At 44.9% G+C, this 22,104-nt stretch overlaps 1 protein-coding gene across 3 annotated transcripts; it reads right to left on the minus strand.

The window, feature by feature from the left end:
- Positions 1 to 4,702: 4,702 nt before the first annotated feature.
- On the minus strand, positions 4,703 to 12,377 carry LOC137838469 (ankyrin repeat family protein). 3 transcript variants are annotated; one of them, XM_090303501.1, is made up of 5 exons: positions 11,765 to 12,377; positions 8,220 to 8,970; positions 7,443 to 7,479; positions 7,234 to 7,367; positions 4,703 to 5,209 (listed from the first exon to the last, which is right to left on the minus strand). In XM_090303501.1, the coding sequence occupies exons 1-5, from the start codon at positions 12,162 to 12,164 to the stop codon at positions 4,831 to 4,833; spliced, it is 1,701 nt and encodes a 566-aa protein (XP_090159627.1). In that variant the 5' UTR covers positions 12,165 to 12,377; the 3' UTR covers positions 4,703 to 4,830. The 3 variants fall into 3 exon arrangements, with proteins under 3 accessions (XP_090159627.1, XP_090159628.1, XP_090159629.1); XM_090303502.1 differs by having other exon boundaries at positions 8,220 to 8,953; positions 11,765 to 12,304; XM_090303503.1 differs by lacking the exon at positions 11,765 to 12,377 and adding an exon at positions 10,016 to 10,525 and having other exon boundaries at positions 8,220 to 8,953.
- Positions 12,378 to 22,104: the final 9,727 nt, after the last annotated feature.

Here is a 22,104-nt window from a genome sequence, read left to right on the forward strand (position 1 = left end):
AGTTGTAAAGAAGTAATCTAAACGCGTGCGTACCTCAAAGTTCGTTGGGAACTCTTATATACCTGGGCACTTTCTCTCTCCTGACGGTTACACCTCTGGACACGTGGCTCGCATCCAGCTGTACGCGTGTCACCATCTGGAGCATCCTTGACTTGGGCGCCACTTCTTACTCTTCAGGCTTTTGGCTATGTTACTTACGCATGGAGCGCAAAGCTGCCTTGGAGCGTGATCTCTTCTGCATGGCGAGTTCGGGTGCCTTCATATACACCTTCCCTGTGGTCTCGCCGGCCGCCTTCATGATCTACTCTACCTGCTTCACCGTGTATGTTCAAGTAAGCTGTCTCCTGACCTCATCCTCTGGTTAGCTAGGAAATGACTATCTGACTTCATCTTCGGTGATGTCCTTGTTTCGGCGATCTCTAACCACGAGGTCGTCTGGGTTCGCATCCGGCGACTTCATCTCAACACGAGCCCGGAGCACGCCAACTTAATAATTGGCGACCACACGAGCCCCCCGACTTCCTTCCCTTCAGACAGCCATGGGCCCTACTCAACACGCCTACGTAACAGCTTGCTGCCACGTCATCACTTCCGACTACCAGGACGGTACACAACCGTTGGTGGCTCAGTTGTGGTTGCTCTTTTCCTTTTGCAAACAAGCCCATCCTCAGTGCTCTCGTCCTCTTCTTCGTCCGATACCACCGTGGGAGTCTTCCTCTTGGCCCTTTTTAATGGTAGTTTCTTCCTCTCGGGGGCAGGAAGAGTGGCAGGGGAAGGTGAGCCCACTTGGGGGGATTTGCCCAGGGCAGCAGCAGCTTCCGCAACTGAATTTGGGACGGTTTGAGAGCCCGCCGCTAGGTCGTGACGTTTGACTATAGAGCGTAGCCTAGCCATGTGCTCCTTCCCCAACATTGTGTCTGCACAAAGAGATCAATGTTTGCAAATCAACTCAGTTCAAGCAATTAATAATGCATAGGAAAGCAAGCAATGGGAACACTAATGCATGAATCGAACAGCCAAGAACGAATGCAGGTCAGTGTAATACAAGCAAATTTGATAAAGAGTAAAGTGGACTTAACACAGAAAGAGAAATTTGGAGAAGAAGGGAGGGCAGACCTATGTGAAAGTCCAGTTGACTTTCAGCGAATTCGAAGTTGATGATGGAGAGGGTGGCCATAGTGATGTTGGAGGAGGCAACTTCTGTCCAGAAGTTGCACAAGTCTTTGTCAAGCTCCCCCATTTTTTATGGACTCCTCGCCCTCCGAAAATTGTCCTAGGACTCCTTCTTCCCCTTGTTCACCCAGTACAAGGGGAATCCATCAAGAAGGGTAGGATCCCGATCGTTGCAGCACACGCGGACAAACATGCCCTTCCAGTCTTGTAGGATTGCTGGAAGATTGAGAGGATGGATCTCCCAGCAATCCCATTAAGGCTCACCCACAGACGATCCCCTGGCTTCTTGGCCTCGAACAGAAATAGGAATACGTCTACAGAAGCTGGGTGGCCTAGGTGTGCGCAAATGATTTGGTATGCCCTGACGAACGCCCAGCTATTGGGGTCGAGTTGGGTGGGGGCGATGTCAAGCTCAGTCAGAAGCTCCCTTTCAAAGCGAGTGAAGGGGAGTCTGAGCTTGACCTTCTTGAATACGGTTGCGTAGACGAAGCAAAAGGGGTGACCGTTGTTCCCCTCATTGTCAGTGCAAATAGGTTCCCCAGGAAGACAAGGGCGAACGGCCACCTTGTCATCATGTTCCTTACTAAAGGAAAGGTGGGCCTTGTCTCCTCTCTTCAAACGAAGAACATCTGCTTCAGTGTTGATAGAGGAGGTCTCACTCAACAAGGCTGGAGTGGCCCAGGGGTATTGTAGTTTGTAGTCAAGGGTGGGGCATGCGGTGGCACTGGTTTGTGGAGGGGTTGGTCGCGGTTGGTCAAGACGAGAGGGTGCAGGTCTCTCAACCCGGCTTGAAGGGACGCTGGGATCCCTAGGTGGGTTACGAGATGAGGAAGGGTTTCCTGATGAAGGGATTCTGCGTGTTTTAGGAGGTGGGTTTCGAGAATAAGCAGGGGGTTTGGTGTGATTCTTGTACGAGCCATCAGGAGAACTGCAAAGAAGACGAGAAGAAGATTAAAAAGGGAAGAGTGGAAGGTTGATAAACAGAATGACTCGATTGAAAAACGAAAAAGAAAACAGCATGAACAAGGGGGGCTCGCAGAGAAGAAAAAACCTAAACGCAGAAAAAGAAAAAATAGAGAACAAACAGGCCACAACGTATGCTCCAGACAATCAATGGATGATGCAAACCGATTAAAATGAAGCAAATATCAGTGGGAGAAGTAAAAATGTTACCTTTTGATGAGCGAAGATGCTTCGAGGAAAACTGTGATTGAGGGAGATGAAGTGTTCGCTAGGGTGTTTCGAAAGTTTAAGAATGAAGAAGAAGATAATGGAACAGTGAAGTGGCGCGAGAATTTTAAGAGTTTCGAACGTTACAAGAAGCGCAAACGGCAGTGAATGATCGTCGTTGATAAGTCCACGTGTCAATTGACAGGAGGGGGTTGGTGAAATATCAAATCAGTAAATAGCGTGGGCGTTAGCGCGCAAAGCCACATAGGTCGCCGAAATTTCAACTTCTTAGTCTTTTCGCTGGACAAGTCACAGCTTAAGACTGGGGGGCTTGTGTACCGATCAGGTCATCGGGTGTGATGACGTGGACAAGAGAAAGGTGGGTGGTCAAGAAGGCAACATAGTCGCTGTTTATGGAAGTGGCGTTCTGCGGCATACATAATCGGTTGTCGCCGCTTTGTGTGTCACCAACGTATTAGCTAATGGAAGATCAGGTGGGCTGACATCGCCCAAGAGAGGCATCGCCGGGCAAAGACATCGCCAAGAGAAGACGTAGCCAAGCGGAGATATCGATGGTGTTACCCCCCGATGCCCATGGGTAGGAAAGACCGTGGAGGGGGTGACACAGTGAGGAAGCTTTGGACCTTAATAGCTCAGAACAGTAACAAAGAAAGGTGGCTTCAAGGCAATAAGTTCTAGTACCAGTAGGGGGTAAACCTGACTCGTGAAGTATCCACGCCATTGCTGGGAGACCCTGGTACAAATACGACCCATGAAAGGGCCATGATCAGGGGAGAACCACGTGTATGATGCGAGAGAAAGGTAGATGCACCTCCAGGGCGAGAGTGTCTAGCGATTGGGGCGCATGAGTTGGCACCCAGAAAGTCACCCCACGTGCCAGAAGCACTTCGAAGGAAGAAGGGCCCACACCATGAAATAACCCTAAGTTGGGTTGCGGCGCTGTGGGACCCTCTGCGCAGAATAACGATCAAGTCAGAAGGGCACGTGGCAATGCACACGTGCTCATTAAAGGTCTCAGTGAAAGGTACGCGCTAACTCAGTTAAGATTCGAACGTTCCAAGGAATATTTTTATACGCTTTCAATGCGCTTTAACGCGTTTTAAATGCGAAAGGTGTATAAAAGGAGACCTTGGGACGTTTGAAGGGGGAGTTTTTTGACCTAATTCTGATAAGTTTCACAGAGCACAAACCCTAGTTGTTTTTGCTGCGCACCCACTGTGAGCACAAGGCAATTAGGGCAACACAGTACTAGCTATTCAGCATTTCGACCACCTTCAGAGCATCCTTTCACGGTGTTCCGATACGGAGGTGTGTCACCTTTGATGTTTCTCACTAGCTAACTTGATCGTCGGAGTGCAAACGGCCGCGAGGGCGCCCCTTTGTTCACTTCTTTTCAGGTATTCACAGACGGAGCGGAACGAAGGTGCCATAACTCGTGAGGACAAGCCACGCACGAAGACGACCCTGGTCAACCGGCGGGAACAGCTTCAAATACATTTTGGATCACAGATTGGCTACAAACTTCCAGCAGGATATCATGTGCATTATTATTGTCTTGGTATCTATATAATATGATGAGTGACCATCTTAATAAATCTTATAAGGACTTTTGATACTATTTTATAAAGTAATTTTATTATAAGGTGAATTTATAATAAATTTACTTTTTTTTAAGAGGATATAGAATCTATTTTAACAAATATTATTGAATCTTTCATTTCATTTACTATTAGAAAATCATCAACAAATATCCAATTTTATATTTGAAATATCTGGTCCTAAGTATAAGGATATATTAAAAATGTTATATCGATTAAAAAATATAATTAAATTATTATATGTAAATAAAAACAATCTCCATATTACAAGTAAAATTAAATTAAGTTTAATCTCGCATTTTAAGAATGGGAAAGGCATATTACATCACTCTAACACCATGTTATGGTGTTGAAATTGTAAGTATTTTGTAGGTAAAAATGCAAGAGAGAGAGAGAGAGATAAACCTCATGGGCAATTTGTAGTAAATATGACATGCATAAATGAAAATACTAACACCTATTTTCATATTAATTCTAATATTAATAATGCATCAATAGGGAAGAAAGTCAGGAAATATAAAGAGATATATAAACCACTTAAAATAAGATAACATTTAAAATACTCTTAATATAAAAAGATATATTTGAAACGTTTTAACCGGGCTGCTATTGAGTTGTAACAAGTAACAGCGTGCTCAAATTCATATAAGCAATCAAGATATTCATGCTGTCTACCAAAACTACAAAGAAATTTAAAAATTAAGGAATGCTCGAGCAACTGAAGTTACAAAACACCCAACTTAAGCACTACAAGTGACCTTAATATCTTGCTGTCTATTGAATAACACCATGCTGACTTACAGTATCTATACAGTTTATTTTAATTTAATAGGAAAAAGAAGTGTTCAGAAATCCGGGTTCTGTTTTTTCACTTTAAATGAGTGTGGTGATTGGGAAGAAATACAGGAGTGTCATCTGAACCAGCATTGTCTTGTGATTTTTCTTGCTCTGCAACAAGCATAAGCATCTCTAGTCGCTTGTCAAATTGCAAAGCACTCTCATCTCTCTTATCCAGCTCAGCCGCTTCAATTTCAAGCCATTTCTCACGTAAATCATCAAGAAGATTTCCTTGATCAGTATTAAGAGAAGATCCAGGAATGCTCGGGACAGTGGTACGAAGGCACGAGTCTCCAGATGGTGGAGGCAAAGTCAGCAACATTGCCCGAAACTCTTTATTATCAGCAAAAGTTTCAAAATTGCAAGCAATGGTGTCCAGACAATACTCCCGAATCTTGACAACGCCATACCTGGACAAGAACAAATATTCAATAGACACAACTAATTATATATATGAACAAATATTCACCATATAGTATAGAATAATGAGAACAAAGATAACTTATCCAGTGGGAAAATAAGGAACATATGTAATTCACAATAGCAGGACTTGCAATACTTCGCAGTTAGGACCTGGGAATCATTTAACAAAAATATGATTTTCATTACACAATCTCAAATCCAATTAGTGCAGGGATGATAGACGAGAGTAAACAAAAAAAAATGTCTTTTCCATTCTTTCTGGTAGAAAATTCTTCCCAAATTTTGTGCATTAATAACTTCCAAAAGATAAACGATCTTTAGTTAATTCACTTTTCGTCCTCCCTTTCAAATATCATCCTCCTCATGATGCAATGTGATTTCTGAAATCTACATTTTAAACTACCTACCCGTTCACAGTTGAATAACCTATTTGGATAAGTAGCTTGAATAACTCTGCATTTTCAATTACCTACCAGTCCACTTGCACAGTTTTCTTTTAAATATATTTTTCAGGTATGCAACAAACGGTTGATGTCGATTAGGATGTCAACCTAATTGGGATAGTAATGAATATAGTGATGCTTTTGCATACCTATTTTCATCAGAAAAAAAAAGTATTTAGTCATGTAGAACTTATCTTAATAAGCTGTACTAACACAGCTAGAGTCTAAAATAAACTGAAACACTAGTAAAACATGAGATTTGAAAAGTATTGAAACAATCATATAGATAACTTGTAAAAGATTAAACTGAATGAGAAAAGATTTTTATTGAATTGAATTTTTAAAACAGTAAATCAGCCTCTCTATATATATAAAGAAGTCTAACCCTAAAGTAATGATTACAAAAAGATCTCTAAAATCTTCTAACAGTTTCTAACCACACACTTGTAAATAACTAGGATATCTTATTATAGGTTATCAACTATATTTTCTCCTGAATCAACAAAATATATATCAACAAAACATAAAAGTCAAGGAAGAATTTCATCCCATGAAGCACAAAAACTTCTCCTATTTGAAGTGTCACAATGCCCGACACATTTTCAACACTAAGACCTGTCTGGGAAATCTAAGAGCTAAACACTTCTCAAAGTGTCCAATAAAAAGATTATCTTTTGTCAGCTTGAATACTTAAGTAAACACCTCTACACAACTCAATCCATAGGAATGGACAGCAAAAAATGCCTTATCCCGACAAGCCACACTGATGTCAGATACATGGATCACATGAAACCATTCATTTCAACCATGTTACCGTCGAAAGAAATGACTAATATCATCGAAGACCTTGAGTGCACACATGGTAAGTCTTGTCCTCTCAAAATTTAACTCTAAAAGGCCAAACATTTAGACATATTATTTGTCATAAGGTCTCTCTTTTCTATTTCCTCCAATCATGGTAGTTGAATCGAGATACAAGTAGTGTATCAGAGAGCTTCCTCCAATGTCTTTCTTGGTTTGACTCACTTTTTACAGGGCTAAAAACAAAGCAAGATGTTGTCCTCACTGGGGCACACACTAATATTATTGAAAATATATTTATTTTTATCTTCTACAAAAGTCAGGTTAAAATATATAAAATATAAAAAACAATGACCTCTTTTGTAGTTATCATACAAAAGACTTAGAAAGTCGGTTTGAGAAGGAAATATACCATTTGACCCCTTATTTTGTATTTTTTGTAAAGTACTGTGTTGTTTCATTGTAATGTCGCGTAATATAGTTTACTGAGGCTCAATATTATAAGTAAAAGGTGAACATACATAAATACACAAATATTGATTATCAATTTAGATATTTTGTTGTTAAACATTTCATTTCAGTTATGTGAATGTGCACAGTGTAATAGTGCCTCATAATTTATATGTTAATTGTGCAAGAGTGTTTGTGTCTATGTTGGAGTTCATGTTTCATAGATCCCATCCGTCCTTCCATGCAAATATCAATGAAACAATTATACTTGTATGCATTATTGTAAAAAGGAGGGATATTGGCAGAAAAGTAAATACATGTCAGCTAGCATTAACCAATGGCAATGTTCATCAAGTGACACCATTTCCAAGTGTGGCAACAAGACATCAGCCACTGCACGCTTGAGAGGAAACAATAAATATCTAGAAGCAACATCAAACATTTCCTCAGCCTGTTCAAAACATATTAATATTAGACAACAGAAGGACAAACCACTATAACAGAAGTTATATGGGTGTATATAAACCTGATCTGGATTTATATCTTGCAAACGATCAGTGTACCTGATCCAACAAAGGACAATAAAATTTATGAAAATATTTTTTGAACGGAGAATTGACGTTATATATACAACTACATTATTAAAGAACTTCATCATGTTAAAGGCACTGCAGACACTAAAAAGGGCAACAAAAGCATAAAACAATACAATACATAAATGACCTAGCACCAAAAGAAATCATTCATAAAACTAAAGCAATATAAATAGGTTTTATTAATTAATCTCAAACTAATTGGACTCATAACCAGGACACTACTTAAGAAACTTCCAATTTGAATCAAATTTTACAGCCATACAACAATTATTTTTTTTGTTTATCTAGTTATAATTTCGACTTCCAATTTGTTTTGATACGCCAAAAGTCACATTGCTTTAGAATAGAAGCTAAAGGTAGTTTATAAATACCCTCCTCTCTAAGTCCACTAAGATGCCTTTTAAGGACAAAACTGTGATAAAAACATTGAGTTTCAATGCAAACAATACATCGAATATGGTGATTGACCCTCACAATGTTATCTTAACAAACTTCAAGTTGGAACACAACTATATATATAAAAAAAGGGTGAATCTCTAGACATAAGCATGCAATATCCTCATTGTAAAGCATATAAATTATATATAAATCAGGCAAACCAGACTCTAGAATATCCTCAGATTACCATGGCAATAGTGCCACATTAAATCCCTCCAATGTTTTCAATTGTCAATTTCCAAATTTTTTAGTCAAGGGAAGAAACTTACATATATTCAATCATTTTCTCAAAAGCTTCCCTGCTTAAGTCATGTTCTTCCAGACAAGGAAGAGTGTCAACAGATATCTCATATTTCCCCTCATGGAAGTCCTTCATATGTGATAATCTTGCTTTGAAATATTCTGACCTGGATGCCAGAATAACTTGGTGACAGCGAAAAATATTACTATCAACTTTTACACAAACATCAGCAAGATCATCCACAGATTTGGCCATCTGCATGGCATCCATCATAGAAACCAATTGACCTTCTTGACCACTTTCATGGGTTGAATTCAAAAGGGCAGTCAGAAGGATTCGATGCAAGGAAGCAGGAAGCCTGTCTTCTTCAGGAAGGGATAGACCTTGTAAAATATACCGCTTCTGAGATTTATCTACATCTCCCAGTGCTTTATAATCTGCATATTTTTGATGAATTACTTCTTTCTCGAGAACTTTATGCAGTGATTCACATCTGCATACTTTGCAGATTCTCACAAGATCCTCCATGTCATCGATGGCAATCTCTAATCTGTCTGAATAAAAGAAGTGAATAAGGCTATAAAGTGCAGGATATGACAACCTTTCCCTTGAGAATCTAACTTCATTGCGATCCTTCCAATCAGTAGTAAACTTTTTCTTGAAAAATGGTGACCTCGCACTTAATATGACTCTGTGAGTTTGAATACGTTTTCCTTCTACAATGAATACTACATCTGGAGGGAAGTGGCAGCCAATGGACCCCTGAGTGGATGAAATACCTATTCAATTATGATAATATTGAGTCCCAGCCTATGTACACAGACAAAATTATTCTTCGGGGAAAAAATAAAACAATTGCCACAACCAATGTCATCATGATAGAGATCCAATGCCTATCAATTAATACTTAGTAATAATAGGGAACCTTTATTTATCCTCTGAAATAGATGGATGAGAAGTAAAAGAGAAAGAACTTCCAATGGAGTTCCTTCGTAAACAAGGAGGACAATTCCACTTCCTGATTATGCATGGAAAACTAGAATGTCCAACCTCCTATATACAGTGGTTTACTTCCCCTCTTTTCCTGAGTATAGAGATAAAGATAGATGACTGTAGAAAGCTACTAACTTATTCCTATTTTCTAGATAAACAAAAATAAAAAAGATAACTTACTTATTCCTATTTTTCTAGATAACAATAAATACAACAATAATTAACTTATTCTTATCTTCAAAGCTTCCCTACGAAAGTAAACCTGAGTTATGGGGAGATGTTTCCTAACACAACTTCTTTATCAGTTAATTAAGAGTTTTAGTAGTTCAGTTCTAAATCTGTATCATCCAAATCTACCTCTAGCATGCCTAGCAAAGAATAAAGTCAGAGAACCTACTTTTTTCAAAAGCTCTTTCAAAAAGTTGACAAAAATAAACAATTATTTCTCCAGAAAAAGCTCTACCAATCACATGATAGGTATTTTACCAACTCAAGAATCATTTTTATCCTTCCATGTATTGGATAAGTTAATTATACCTAGAAAAGAATGTTAAAGATATGAGTTGATTATGTTAGATATATGATTTAACTACATTAAATAGGGAGATATAATATGCTTTCATACGAAAATATCTTACCAAATACTTTCCATTAATAGATATTGATTTTGTTCCTTATTATTGTATCTCTTCTGCATTATAAATAAGAATATTCATGTGCAAATTAGAGTCAATTTCAACCTAGTGACCAAAAAGTACATCTAGTTCAGAAACATGGGTAGTTCAGACAACATGGGTAATCAACAATATACAAGGAGAAAGACCCACAGACCTATTGCCTTAAGATTTTGGGTTGAGAGTGGTGTCATGTTCTCTTATGTAGTTGGCTCATGACTCATTTATTGTATATCTTCTTGTTTGTTGATCCCCTTTATTAGAACCCATCTTGCCACTGACTATCGTACCATGCTCGAGATGTTTAGTCCTTGGCGTGAGCAGAATGTTGAAGATCTCACATTGATTAGAAATATGGTTAAATTATAGCATATAAGTAGGTGAAAACCTCACCGTGTAAGCTAGTTTTGTGAAGTTGAGTTAGGCCTAAAAATCACACTTTTTAGAATTAGTATAAAAGTCAAGTCAGTGTCATTAACTAAACCACACACAGTTTAGGTAGTTCAACATAAATAGTGTCTAAAATAATAGATTCAGGAATTCAGAATAGGAACTGAGTAAATTTTAGTGAAGTAAATTGACGAATGCCGATTATATCATCAGTTGTTCCTTCTCTACTTAGCATTACAATTTTCTTATCATATTCCTATTTGAAGTGGAGGACACCTCTCATATAAACCCTTGTATCTCACAAATCCGAGTGAACCTAAGATCAAAATTGTCATGAGATATGATTTTATTAAATTAGTAGAGATATATCTTACCAAATATTTTCCATTATTAGATACTGATTGTTCCTTATTATTGTATCTTTACTTGATTATCAATAAGAATACTCATGTGTGTATACAACACACAATTCATTATACGAGAGAGGTATTATCCTCCGTGACTTGTTCTGTCACAATCCTTTTAACAAAAAACTTCTTCAATAGATCACATGAACTTCAAAGCTGCACAAGAACTCAATTTGGAGAATTAATGGATGGTTTGTTCGGGAAGTTTGTGTAATCAGTGAAATATGCCAAATTCTGTGACCAATCTAGCTAACATTTAAGTTGTGGAGCAACTCACTTTTCTGAAAAAGAAAACAGAAGACAAAGTGTACCTGAAGAGAGGATATCCCATTTGCTCTCTCTCTATATGACCTAATTTTCCATTGAACCTCACTCTCACCTCAAACCCAGTGCAACATTTGTTCAACTGCATTTGGTTTTGCTGGGTAGCCTGGGTTTAACTGGATGATCTCAGTTGTGGCTGAACTCTTCTCACCTACAATCTGGGTGAGTCTAACTGGTTTGTTTTCTCTTCAGTGTTTGGTGTTTCTACATTATCTCCTTGCTGATTTGGTCATGTAACTGTGCCCTTGTTTAAGTGATTTGATACAGTTTAGATTTAACTGTAATTAAACTCTAGTATGAAAATGTCAGCTTGGGGCTGGTGGTAGGTGAAATCGTCCTATGGTTGTGATTTTGTGGCTATTTTTCCTATTTATGTTACCTTACATGCTAGCATATTGGTTTGTACTTCGAATATGATTTTGTATTTAGGTAGGATATTACATCTAGGTTGAATATGGTTTACTCGTCTTCCTTCCTTTAGTATGCACAAACCCAGTAATTTTCCATTTCTCCATCAAACGAATAAATAAATAAATAATTCCTACGCTGCGTCAAACCTCTCTATCTGAGCTGTATCCCTATCATTGTACAACAAATTACTCAATACAGCGCATTCCAAAGTCTTGCATGCATTAAGGTACTTAAACCCAGTGATTAATTTTTCACAAGAAAAATTCTTCACTGCTAAGCAGGCTGAACCATCTGGAAGCGTGGAAAAAAGATTTTCACCCTAAACCTGGAGTCTATACAAGAATGAAATGAAATTGGGCAGTAGAGTAGCATACAGGCGAGGAAGGTGTCCCGCAAAGCAGCCTGCAAGGGGTCCAAGGGCGGAGGCCGGGCCTCGAATGCCTTGAGGAGTTTGCGGACCTTGAGATTGAGGGCCGCGTAGTGGCAGCGATCGCCGTCAAAGGTGTGCTCGGAGCAGATGGCGCCGTTTTCGAGGAGCATTCGAGCAGCGTCGAGGTGGCCGGTCAGGCAGGCGTAGTAGAGGGCCACCGAGTCCCACTGATCCCGCGCGTTCACGTTCACGCCTGTCTCCAGCAGGTACCGGAGCCGGTCCACGTCGCCAGCGCGGGAGGCCTCGAATACGTCACCGTACGGCACCTTCTTCACTGGCACCGACGCCTCTATCTCCACCTCCACCTCCACCTCCACCTCCACCTCGTCAACCAATGTCATCATATTTTTGTGACTCAACTCAACTGTTGGATGGATGCTGCTTTGACCCTCCTTTCGCTCAAGTTCCACCCAAACCAAAGAAAAAATAAAAAAGGCTTTTATAGTTGTTTTCTTTAAGTTTAACAAAATTACACTCTCACCCACCTATTATCCTATTCACACATGTATCTCTCTTGGCATATGGTTCCAACCTCCACGGAATGGCTTATGTGAGATGATTAAAATGTCCTCAATATGTTTCAAATAAATCCTAGAGTTGGTAGTCCCCTTTACATGAGTGTGAAACTGCTCTGACAGTTTAGACGATTCAGTGTGATTTGTTTTTGTTCTTGTCGATTGACTTGGTTGCCGGTTGACTCGAACAGCAACCTCAGGCCCGTCTGCCTCCTCCTGAGAATCGACGCTTCACCTGTAAAGACAAAGGGGCGCCCTTACGGCCATTTGCACTCCAACGCTCAAGTCAGTAAGGGCTAAAGAAACAGTAATGTGTGTAAAGCAGTTTCAGTCTTAGAAACGGTGTACCTTGCTAGGAATCTTAACACCCTATTTATAGGTTGTGATCCTGCCGGCAACTCAAACGTGGAGGAATCGCTTCGTGGCACTCTCTGCCCTGTCTTCGCGACTGCGTCTCCTGAAGAATCACCCTCTAAACTTTCTCTCAGATGTCTTCAAATGTGACCTGCAAAACACACAGACGGCGCCTCTAGCGGCCGTTTGCACTCCGACGATCAAGTTAGTCCAACAGAACCACCAGAAACTGGAAACTAGTAATGTGTGTGTGAGAAAAAACTTGCACTCTGTTTTTCATCTATCTTTTCTCTTCCTCCCCCACTCTCACTCTGATTCTGCCTTTTATCTCTCTTTCCCTGCTTCTGGGCATAACAGAATTCTGTTATGCTTTTCTGGCATGTGTCAGAACCCTGTCATGCTTTTCAGAGAAAGCGTACCTTTAGAATCAGCAATGGGGAGCGTGAGAGTCTGCGCATGTCTGCGCTTGGCTGCGCCTGTCTGTACCTTTAGCGGTACGGAGTGCTCTTTTGTCTGGACCGCACCCCTCTCAGATGATGACACGTGGAGGCCTGCAACTCAAATCTAACCACACACGTGTCACTTACTGGAAGGGCTCTAGCGCCTCTCTTTGTCTGCCTAAGTTACGCCCTTGCGGAGTAACTTAGGATGCTTCTCTTATCTGGGTAAATTGCATACTCTTAGGAGAACGTCGGGTGTGGCTGGTCTAGGCGCACTCACCAAACGTTACTTTCTGCGTAGGCGACTTACCCTTCAGGATGACACGCACGTAATGGGTTGAGGGAATCACCAATCACCGACTGGCTTGCTAGTTCCCTCAGGCCAATCTCGTGCATGATTCCTTGAGGTGTGTTCATGCGAGGTCCATGCGTAACGCTCTCGCTGGGAACCTTAGTCCCAGTTTAACTGCGTGTAACACGAGACCCCGATGACAATACACCCGATGACTGATCAGTGTTTATTCGCTACTCGCGCTCTGCCTCCAGGCGCGAGTCTGGGAACTGGTCTGCTGGTGGTCACTTGGCTACTGACCACCGATCACCATTCTGGGTGATCGATCCCCCGACCTCTCTGCCGCCTGATCTGTTGGTGGTAACTTGGTTACTGACCACCGATCACCTTTCTTGGCGATCGTCCCCCTACCTCTCTGCCACCTGGTCCACGTGTCACCCTGCGAGTGGTCCACGTGGTTCTCTGATGCTGACGTCATCGACTACCGATGACCGATCGGATCACAAGCCCCCCAGTCTCGAGTCGAGAACTCGTTCTCAGCGAAGAGACTAAGTGGTCGTGCCTTCAGTCCACGTGGCAAGTGGGGCCGCCTCACGTGCCACCTCACGTGCTGCTTCTTTAACGTTTGGACTCCCTCTCTTAATCTCGCGACACGTGGCGCCATCGACGGCCAGCGTTGTGCGTCGCTAGCGCTTCTTTCATTCAAATTGGCGCGCCCTTCCACTGTTCCTTCATCTTCTTCATTCGACTCCCAGACTCTCTGCGAACTTCTCTTCTGCGCACCCATCTTTCTTCAAATTCTCTGCTTCCCAATCTCTTGCGATCATTCAAAGGTATGGTTTTTCTTTTCCCTGGCCCCTTTTTGGTCATCTTTACCGATTGCATTTATCATTCTAGTTATCATGCATCCATCTTCCCTGTTTTTCTTCTTCTCAACCCGCGCTAGGGTTTTTCTCGTGTTTCCGCCTTGACTTCTGCCTCCCCTTCTTTCTCCTTTACCTGGGCATTTCTTTCTCATTCCCTCTCTCTGTTTTTCACCGAACCATCCATCACTCTCTCCCTTTCTATTTATGACCCTTCGTTTTCTTCCATTGCAGCTATCTCTCGATGGCTCGCTTGAAGCAGACCGCTCGTGTCATTGCCTCTTCTTCTGGTGCACAGCCCTCCGCGAGTGCACCAGCTTCGCCACCGCCTGTTGTCACCTCATTTCATGACAACGCCAAGGTCTATGACTGGGCCCCTCTGGCGTTGCTATCTGAAACGTCCATCTTGCTACCTCAGGACCATCTTAACTCACTCCTGAGCCACAACCCGGACGAACCCTCGTGTTCCATAGACAGGGAAAACGACTTCCACATCCGAGTCCGCATCCCTCCCCGAGAGATGCCCATTTGCGCTGACGACAGGGCCACCAATGGGGTGCCCTTCGTTTTTGTTTACTCCGCGATCTTCAAAAGGTTGAAGCTGCGACTCCCCTTCACCTTCTTCGAGAAAGAGCTGATGATGGAGTTGAACGTCGCACCCTGCCAACTCCACCCCAACGCCTGGGCCTTCATCCGGGCGTTTCAGATCCTGTGTAACCACTTTGGGCACAACGCCTCGGTGGAGGTGTTCCTCTACTTCTTTGAGGCGAAGAAACCAGGGGATAGGTTTTGGGTCAGCCTGAACGGGGTCGCTGGACGGGTGCTTCTGGGCCTGTACCAGCAGTCCTTCAAAGACTGGAAGGGCAGATTTTACATGATATCCGCCACCCCACAAAGCCCTCATCTGCTCGAGGGGTACCCCCTCTACTGGGTTCCCCAGGTTGAATTTAAAAAACCCAAGGACCTCGAGACCATGGCCCCCTACGAGCGCGAGCTGTGTGGGCTGCTCCTGGGGGCTAAGTTTGACTCCGCTCGCCTCATCAAGGATGAGTTTGATGTGGTTTCTCTGAAGAAATATATAGGTAGTTCTTTCTCTGCCGCCCCTTAGGACACTTATACCTCCTCATGCATGCTCTTATACGTTTCACCTTTCTTGCGTCTCTTAGCTGTCTAATTTTCCCCTTTCTTGCCTATGCAGATTCAATGTCAGGGAAAGATAGGAGGTTGGCGGTGTTAGAGCTTGCTAAACGCCGAGCGACCAAAGGGACTGGCTCCTCCTCTTCCACCACTGAGCCAATTGAAGCCCCTCCACTCTCGGTCGCGCCAGCCGAAGGCCCCGAGCAAGGGAAGAAAAGGAAAAGACTGGTGAAGGCTTCTTCGCTTGTACCTGCTGCTGCTGCTGCCTCAGTGGAAGAGGAAAGCTCTGGCTCCCCCCTCATTCACCGCCAGAGGAAGAAGCCAGTGGTCGAGGGGGTCTCGTCTCTCCAGCCTGGAGAGATCGAGGTGGTGGAGGTAGAGGAAGGTTCACCACCTCCCCCTCCCTCTACTCGACCTGTCCCAGAGCCCGCATGCCCACCTTCTCCTTGCCAACAAACGCCCCCAACCTCTCAACCGCCAACTTCCCCCCCAGCAGGCCAATCACCTGGTCCATTCGCTCACCCTGCTGGGGGTGCTTCTGCTCAAAACGAGTGTGCCCCGCCTCCACTACCAATCTCCACCGCAAATGCTGAACATGGTGGGTCCGGCTCGCGCCCAAGCAACACTAGGGCCAACCATGAGAACTTCAGCAGAGTTATCTCCATGGTGCGACAGCACATCAGCAACGGGGAGCTCGTCGACTGGAGCGAGGAGGAGATAGATGCACACCTTGCCAAGCAGGTGGTGCTCTCGCTGGTGTTCTCCACCCAGCATCGCAAGCAGAAAGCCCTGGAGAAAAGGGTGAAGGAACTTGAGCACGACAAGGAGTCGCTGCAAAGTGACCTTGAAGCCGCTCAGGGGTCTGTTGAGCTGATGCGAGGCATGGTGGAGAAGGCCAGGAAGGAGTATTTGATGCAGGTCCAGGAGACCATCAAGATGGAGATCTTGATGGGGCAGACTGTTGGTCCTCTGGACTGCAAGGTGGTAGAGCTACAGGCTGAGAATTCTTCCTTGCGCGAACGGAGTCAGATGGTGGAGGAGTTACAGGCTGAGAACGCCTCCCTACGTCAACAGGATTCTCAGCGGGTGGAGATGCTCAAGTCCGCCAAAGAGGCAACTGCTGCTGCTGAAAGGAAGCTTGAGGAGGCAGTGGGCAAGCTGTCTGAAGCTGCCTCCTCCCTTGCTGCCCTCACCACGCAGAGGGATGCTGCAGAGGCTTCGAGGCGAAGTCTGGAGGCGGAGAAAGAGGACTTGATGAACGTGGGCGCTGATTCCCTCATTGATGGATTCGAGCTGGCGCTCGAGCAAGTCCGCTGCGTCCTCCCAGAACTGGACCTTTCACAATTCAGCATTCATCACTCGGTGGTAGATGGAAAACTTAGGCCTCCTACTCCCTGAATCTCTTCCTTTTTGTAAATTTGACTTCTTCTGTACAAAGCTTCATTCTGTAACCTTACGTTTCTGCACCATTCAACTCATTGTAACTGACAATTGTATGAACATCTCTGGTGATATACCTTGATTTTAACTGCTCAATTTCTCTTTGTATTTTCTTTGAACTTCACTTATCTTTATGTGCGCGACTAATTGTTAGCTAGTTTAGGTTCAGCGCGATCTTGGGCTTTACCTTTCCTTTCGCACACGACTAAGTGTTATCCAGCTTAGGCTTAGCGCGATCTTGAGCTTCGTCTTTTACTTTGCGCACGACTAAGTGTTAACCAGCTTAGGCTTAGCGCGATCTGCTTCTCTTGCTCTTTGCGCGCGACTAAGTGTTAACCAGCTTAGGCTTAGCGCGATCTGCTTCTCTTACTCTTTGCGCGCGACTAAGTGTTGACCAGCTTAGGCTTAGCGCGATCTGCTTCTCTTACTCTTTGCGCACGACTAAGTGTTAACCAGCTTAGGCTTAGCGCGATCTGCTTGATCACGACTGGCTATTCCCTCAGCTTGGTGTTTAACAGTCCTCGTGCGCTGCTTTGCACTACTAGCCAATCACCGACAACTCATCAGTGATCGCTCTTTAGTCTTTACTTAGCTTTCTCTGTCGCTCTAGCGCTAAGTGCATAAAGGACTTTGACATCGATCGCTCAAAGTGATGCCTCGTCTTGGGGAAAGAAAGTGTTTCTCGCTAACCCCTTTTCCTTTCCCCAAGGTCATCACCCTTTGGCGGGTTGAGTCGCTCATTCCCTGTCTCACTCCTGGGGTGAGAAAGGTTTCTGACTAAGAGTCTTACTGGGCCAATATTGGTGTATGCCAAGTGGGTAAGGACGTTTTGTCAAAACCTTTCCTTTCCCTCCCTTGGTCTTACTAGCACCCTTGGCTTTTCAAACCTTTAACTGCTTGCGCTCACACCTGGGGTGAGGAAGACTTAGATCGGTGCCAGTACTTGCGCCTAGGGCAAGTAGGGCCTAACCAATCACCTGCACTTGCACCTGGGGCAAGGAGGATTTTAACTTTAATACTTGAGCACACTTGATATGCTGGAAATTTTTCTTTAATTGGGTGGCCTCGTTAAAAACCCTCTTTAGGGAAAAGAGTGCCCCCTTGTCTGTTCAACTGTTTCCACCACATACAAAGCATGTGTCTTTTAGCGCGAGAACGCCATTACTGTACAACTTTAACTGAAATAAAATTTTAAATGGGTGGCGTTCCACGTTCTGGGGATTGCTCTTCCTTCCAAAGTCTCTAGGCGATAGGCTCCGTTCTCTAATGTCTCTACCACTCTGTACAGGCCTGTCCACTTTGGGGATAACTTGTTCTGCATGTCATTCTGATGCGCCTTTCTCATCACCAGATCACCTTCCTGGAAGCGCCTGGGCCTCACTTTAGAGTTGTGCCTCCGCTCTACTCTTCTCTTTACAGCTTCAGCACTGACTCTGGCCTCTTCTCGCACTTCGTCTAGCAGATCCAGATTCACCTTACGCTCTTCATTGGACTCTTCAGCAACGAAGTTCAAGAATCTGGGGGAGCTCTCCTGTATCTCTACAGGAATCATGGCGTCTGTCCCATAGACAAGGCTGAAGGGTGTCTCATGGGTGCTGGACTGTGGGGTGGTGTGATAAGACCACACAATTCTGGGGACCTCCTCTGCCCAGCCTCCTTTGGCCTTGTCTAGTCTTCGCTTCAGCCCCCTGAGCAGCACCCGGTTTGCTGACTCCACCTGCCCATTTGTTTGTGGGTGCTCCACTGATGCGAAGACCTGTTGTATCTTTAACTCTTCACACATCTTCCTCAGCTGATGACTTGTGAACTGGGTGCCATTGTCGGAAACCAGCCTCTTGGGTATTCCGAAGCGGCAGACAATGTTCTTCCAGACGAAGTGTTCAACTTTCTGTGCGGTGATGTGTGCAACTGGCTCTGCCTCCACCCACTTAGTGAAATATTCGATGGCGACAATGAGGAACTTCATCTGCCTTGTCGCCAGGGGAAAAGGTCCTAGGATGTCAATCCCCCATGTATGGAATGGCCACGGGCTATGGATGGACCTCAACTCCTCAGGGGGTGCCTTGTGCCAATCTGCATGCAGCTGACATTGTTTGCATCGCTGAGCAAACCTTATGCAATCTTCCTTCAGCTTTGGCCAGTAGTACCCCGCGCGGAGTACTCTACTTGCCAAAGCGCGACCACCTACATGGCTTCCGCACACCCCCTCGTGCAGCTCAGACATGAGTCTGGTGCATTGCTCGCCGTGCACACAGATCTGCACAGGGTGAGAAAATCCAAATCTAAATAGGCTTCCATCTATGAGAGTAAACTTACTTGAACCCCTCTTTATTCTTTTTGCCTCTGCCAGATCGAGCGGGAGTACACCATCTTCTAAGTATAGCCGGTATGGCATCATCCAGGTGTGGGGTTCCTTCTCCGCGTGGACCTCCATCGACTCACCGATCTTTGAGGGTCGCGATCTCACCCTCGGTGCTCTTAGCGTCTCTTGAGTCAACGACCGATGACCGATCGTTAGACGCTCCATTGACTTGTATACATGAAGCACCTGGTTGTCTGATACAAACGCGCGCGGCACCTTCAGGGTCTCCTGAATGACAGTCCTCTGCTTTCCCCCCTTGCCTGAGCTGGCCAGCTTGGCAAGCAGGTCTGCTCGGGCGTTTTGCTCTCTTGGCACATGCACTAACTCAAACTCGGCGAAGGACGTCTTCAGGAGCTGCACATACTCCAGGTAGGCTGCCATCTGGGGGTCCTTTGCTTGGAACTCCCCGGTAACCTGCCCGGTGACCAGTAACGAATCGCTCTTGGCCAGCAGATTTCTTGCTCCCATTTCCCTTGCTAGCAACATTCCTGCGATCAGGGCCTCATACTCCGCCTGATTGTTGCTAGCTTTGAAGGCGAAACGGAGGGACTGCTCGATCAGTACCCCGTTTGGTCCTTCCAGGATGACTCCAGCGCCGCTTCCCTGCTGATTAGAGGAGCCATCCACCGATAACACCCATCGGAAATCTAGCCCTTCTGCAGGTGTCGCGATGGATGATAGCTCGACTACAAAGTCCGCGAACACCTGCCCCTTGATCGGTCCTCGGGGCTCGTACTGAATGTCAAATTCTGACAATTCTACTGCCCATTTGACCATCCTTCCTGCCACATCAGGTTTCTTCTATACATTCTGGATAGGCAGATCAGTCATCACCACCACTGTGAAGCTGTGGAAATAATGCCCGAGTCTTCTGGCTGAGAATACCATCGCCAGAGCAGCCTTCTCGAGGGCCTGGTACCTTGTTTCAGGGCCTTGCAGCACCTTACTTACGAAGTAAACAGGCCTCTGGGCCTGGTCCTGCTCTTGCACCAGGACTGAACTGACTGCCCTCTCCGTAACAGCAAAGTATAGACGAAGAGGGATGCCTACCTGGGGCTTTCGCAAGACTGGTGGGCTTGCCAGATATCCCTTCAACTTAATGAAGGCCTCCTCGCACTCCTGCGTCCAGAGAAATCTGCTGTTGCGCTTGAGACACTGGAAGTATGGGTGACCTTTCTCCCCACCAGCAGACATAAATCGGGACAGTGCTGCCAAGCGACCGGTGAGCTGCTGCACCTCCTTCACCGTCGTTGGGCTCCTCATTGCCACGATCGCCGCACATTTCTCCGGGTTGGCTTCGATTCCTCGCTCTGTCAAGAGGAAACCCAAGAACTTCCCAGCCTCCACACCGAATATGCATTTCTCAGGGTTGAGCTTCAGCCTATACTTGGTGATCCTGCCGGCAACTTGAACGTGGGTGGATCGCTTCGTAACACTTTCTGCCCTGTCTTCGCGACTGCGTCTCCTGAAGTATCACCTTCTGAACTCTCTCTCTCAGATGTCTTCAAAATGTGACCTGCAAAATACACAGACGGCGCCTCTAGCGGCCGTTTGCACTCCGACGATCAAGTTAGTTCAACAGAACCACCAGAAACTGGAAACTTAGTAAAAAAATGTGTCTGTGAGAAAAACTTGCACTCTGTTTTTCTTCTATCTTTTTTCTCTCCCTCTCCTCTCACTCTGATTCTGCCCTTTATCTCTCTTTTCCTGCTTCTGGGCATAACAGAATTCTGTTATGCTTTTCTGGCATGTGTCAGAACCCTGTCATGCTTTTCAGAGAAAGCGTACCTTTAGAATCAGCAATGGGGAGCGTGAGAGTCTGCGCATGTCTGCGCTTGGCTGCGCCTGTCTGTACCTTTAGCGGTACGGAGTGCTCTTTTGTCTGGACCGCACCCCTCTCAGATGATGACACGTGGAGGCCTGCAACTCACATCTAACCACACACGTGTCACTTACTGGAAGGGCTCTGGCGCCTGTCTTTTTCTGCCTAAGTTACGCCCTTGCGGAGTAACTTAGGATGCTTCTCTTATCTGGGTAAATTGCATACTCTTAGGAGAACGTCGGGTGTGGCTGGTCTAGGCGCACTCACCAAACGTTACTCTCTGCGTAGGCGACTTACCCTTCAGGATGACACGCACGTAATGGGTTGAGGGAATCACCAATCACCGACTGGCTTACTAGTTCCCTCAGGCCACTCTCGTGCATGATTCCTTGAGGTGTGCTCATGCGAGGTCCATGCGTAACGCTCTCGCTGGGAACCTTAGTCCCAGTTTAACTGCGTGTAACACGAGACCCCGATGACAATACACCCGATGACTGATCAGTGTTTATTCGCTACTCGCGCTCTGCCTCCAGGCGCGAGTCTGGGAACTGGTCTGCTGGTGGTCACTTGGCTACTGACCACCGATCACCATTCTGGGTGATCTGTCCCCCGACCTCTCTGCCGCCTGATCTGTCGGTGGTAACTTGGTTACTGACCACCGATCACCTCTCTTGGCGATCGTCCCCTTACCTCTCTGCCACCTGGTCCACGTGTCACCCTGCGAGTGGTCCACGTGGTTCTCTGATGCTGACGTCATCGACTACCGATGACCGATCGGATCACAAGCCCCCCAGTCTCGAGTCGAGAACTCGTTCTCAGCGAAGAGACTAAGTGGTCATGCCTTCAGTCCACGTGGCAAGTGGGGCCGCCTCACGTGCCACCTCACGTGCTGCTTCTTTAACGTTTGGACTCCCTCTCTTAATCTCGCGACACGTGGCGCCATCAACGGCCAGCGTTGTGCGTCGCTAGCGCTTCTTTTATTCAAAATGGCGCGCCCTTCCACTGTTCCTTCATCTTCTTCATTTGACTCCCAAACTCTCTGCGAACCTTTCTTCTGCG

Source organism: Phaseolus vulgaris, chromosome 6 (genome assembly GCF_051622355.1).
Source record: "Phaseolus vulgaris cultivar YP4 chromosome 6, ASM5162235v1, whole genome shotgun sequence".
NCBI lineage: Eukaryota > Viridiplantae > Streptophyta > Magnoliopsida > Fabales > Fabaceae > Phaseolus > Phaseolus vulgaris.

Coding starts and splice junctions, on each gene's coding strand:
- LOC137838469 (XM_090303501.1), bottom strand. CDS start 12,164: ATGATGACATTGGTTGACGAGGTGGAGGTGGAGGTGGAGGTGGAGGTG. Junction 8,971..11,764: donor GCGGGACACCTTCCTCGCCT/GTATGCTACTCT, acceptor ATAATTGAATAG/GTATTTCATCCACTCAGGGG. Junction 7,480..8,219: donor GAGAAAATGATTGAATATAT/GTAAGTTTCTTC, acceptor TTGTTGGATCAG/GTACACTGATCGTTTGCAAG.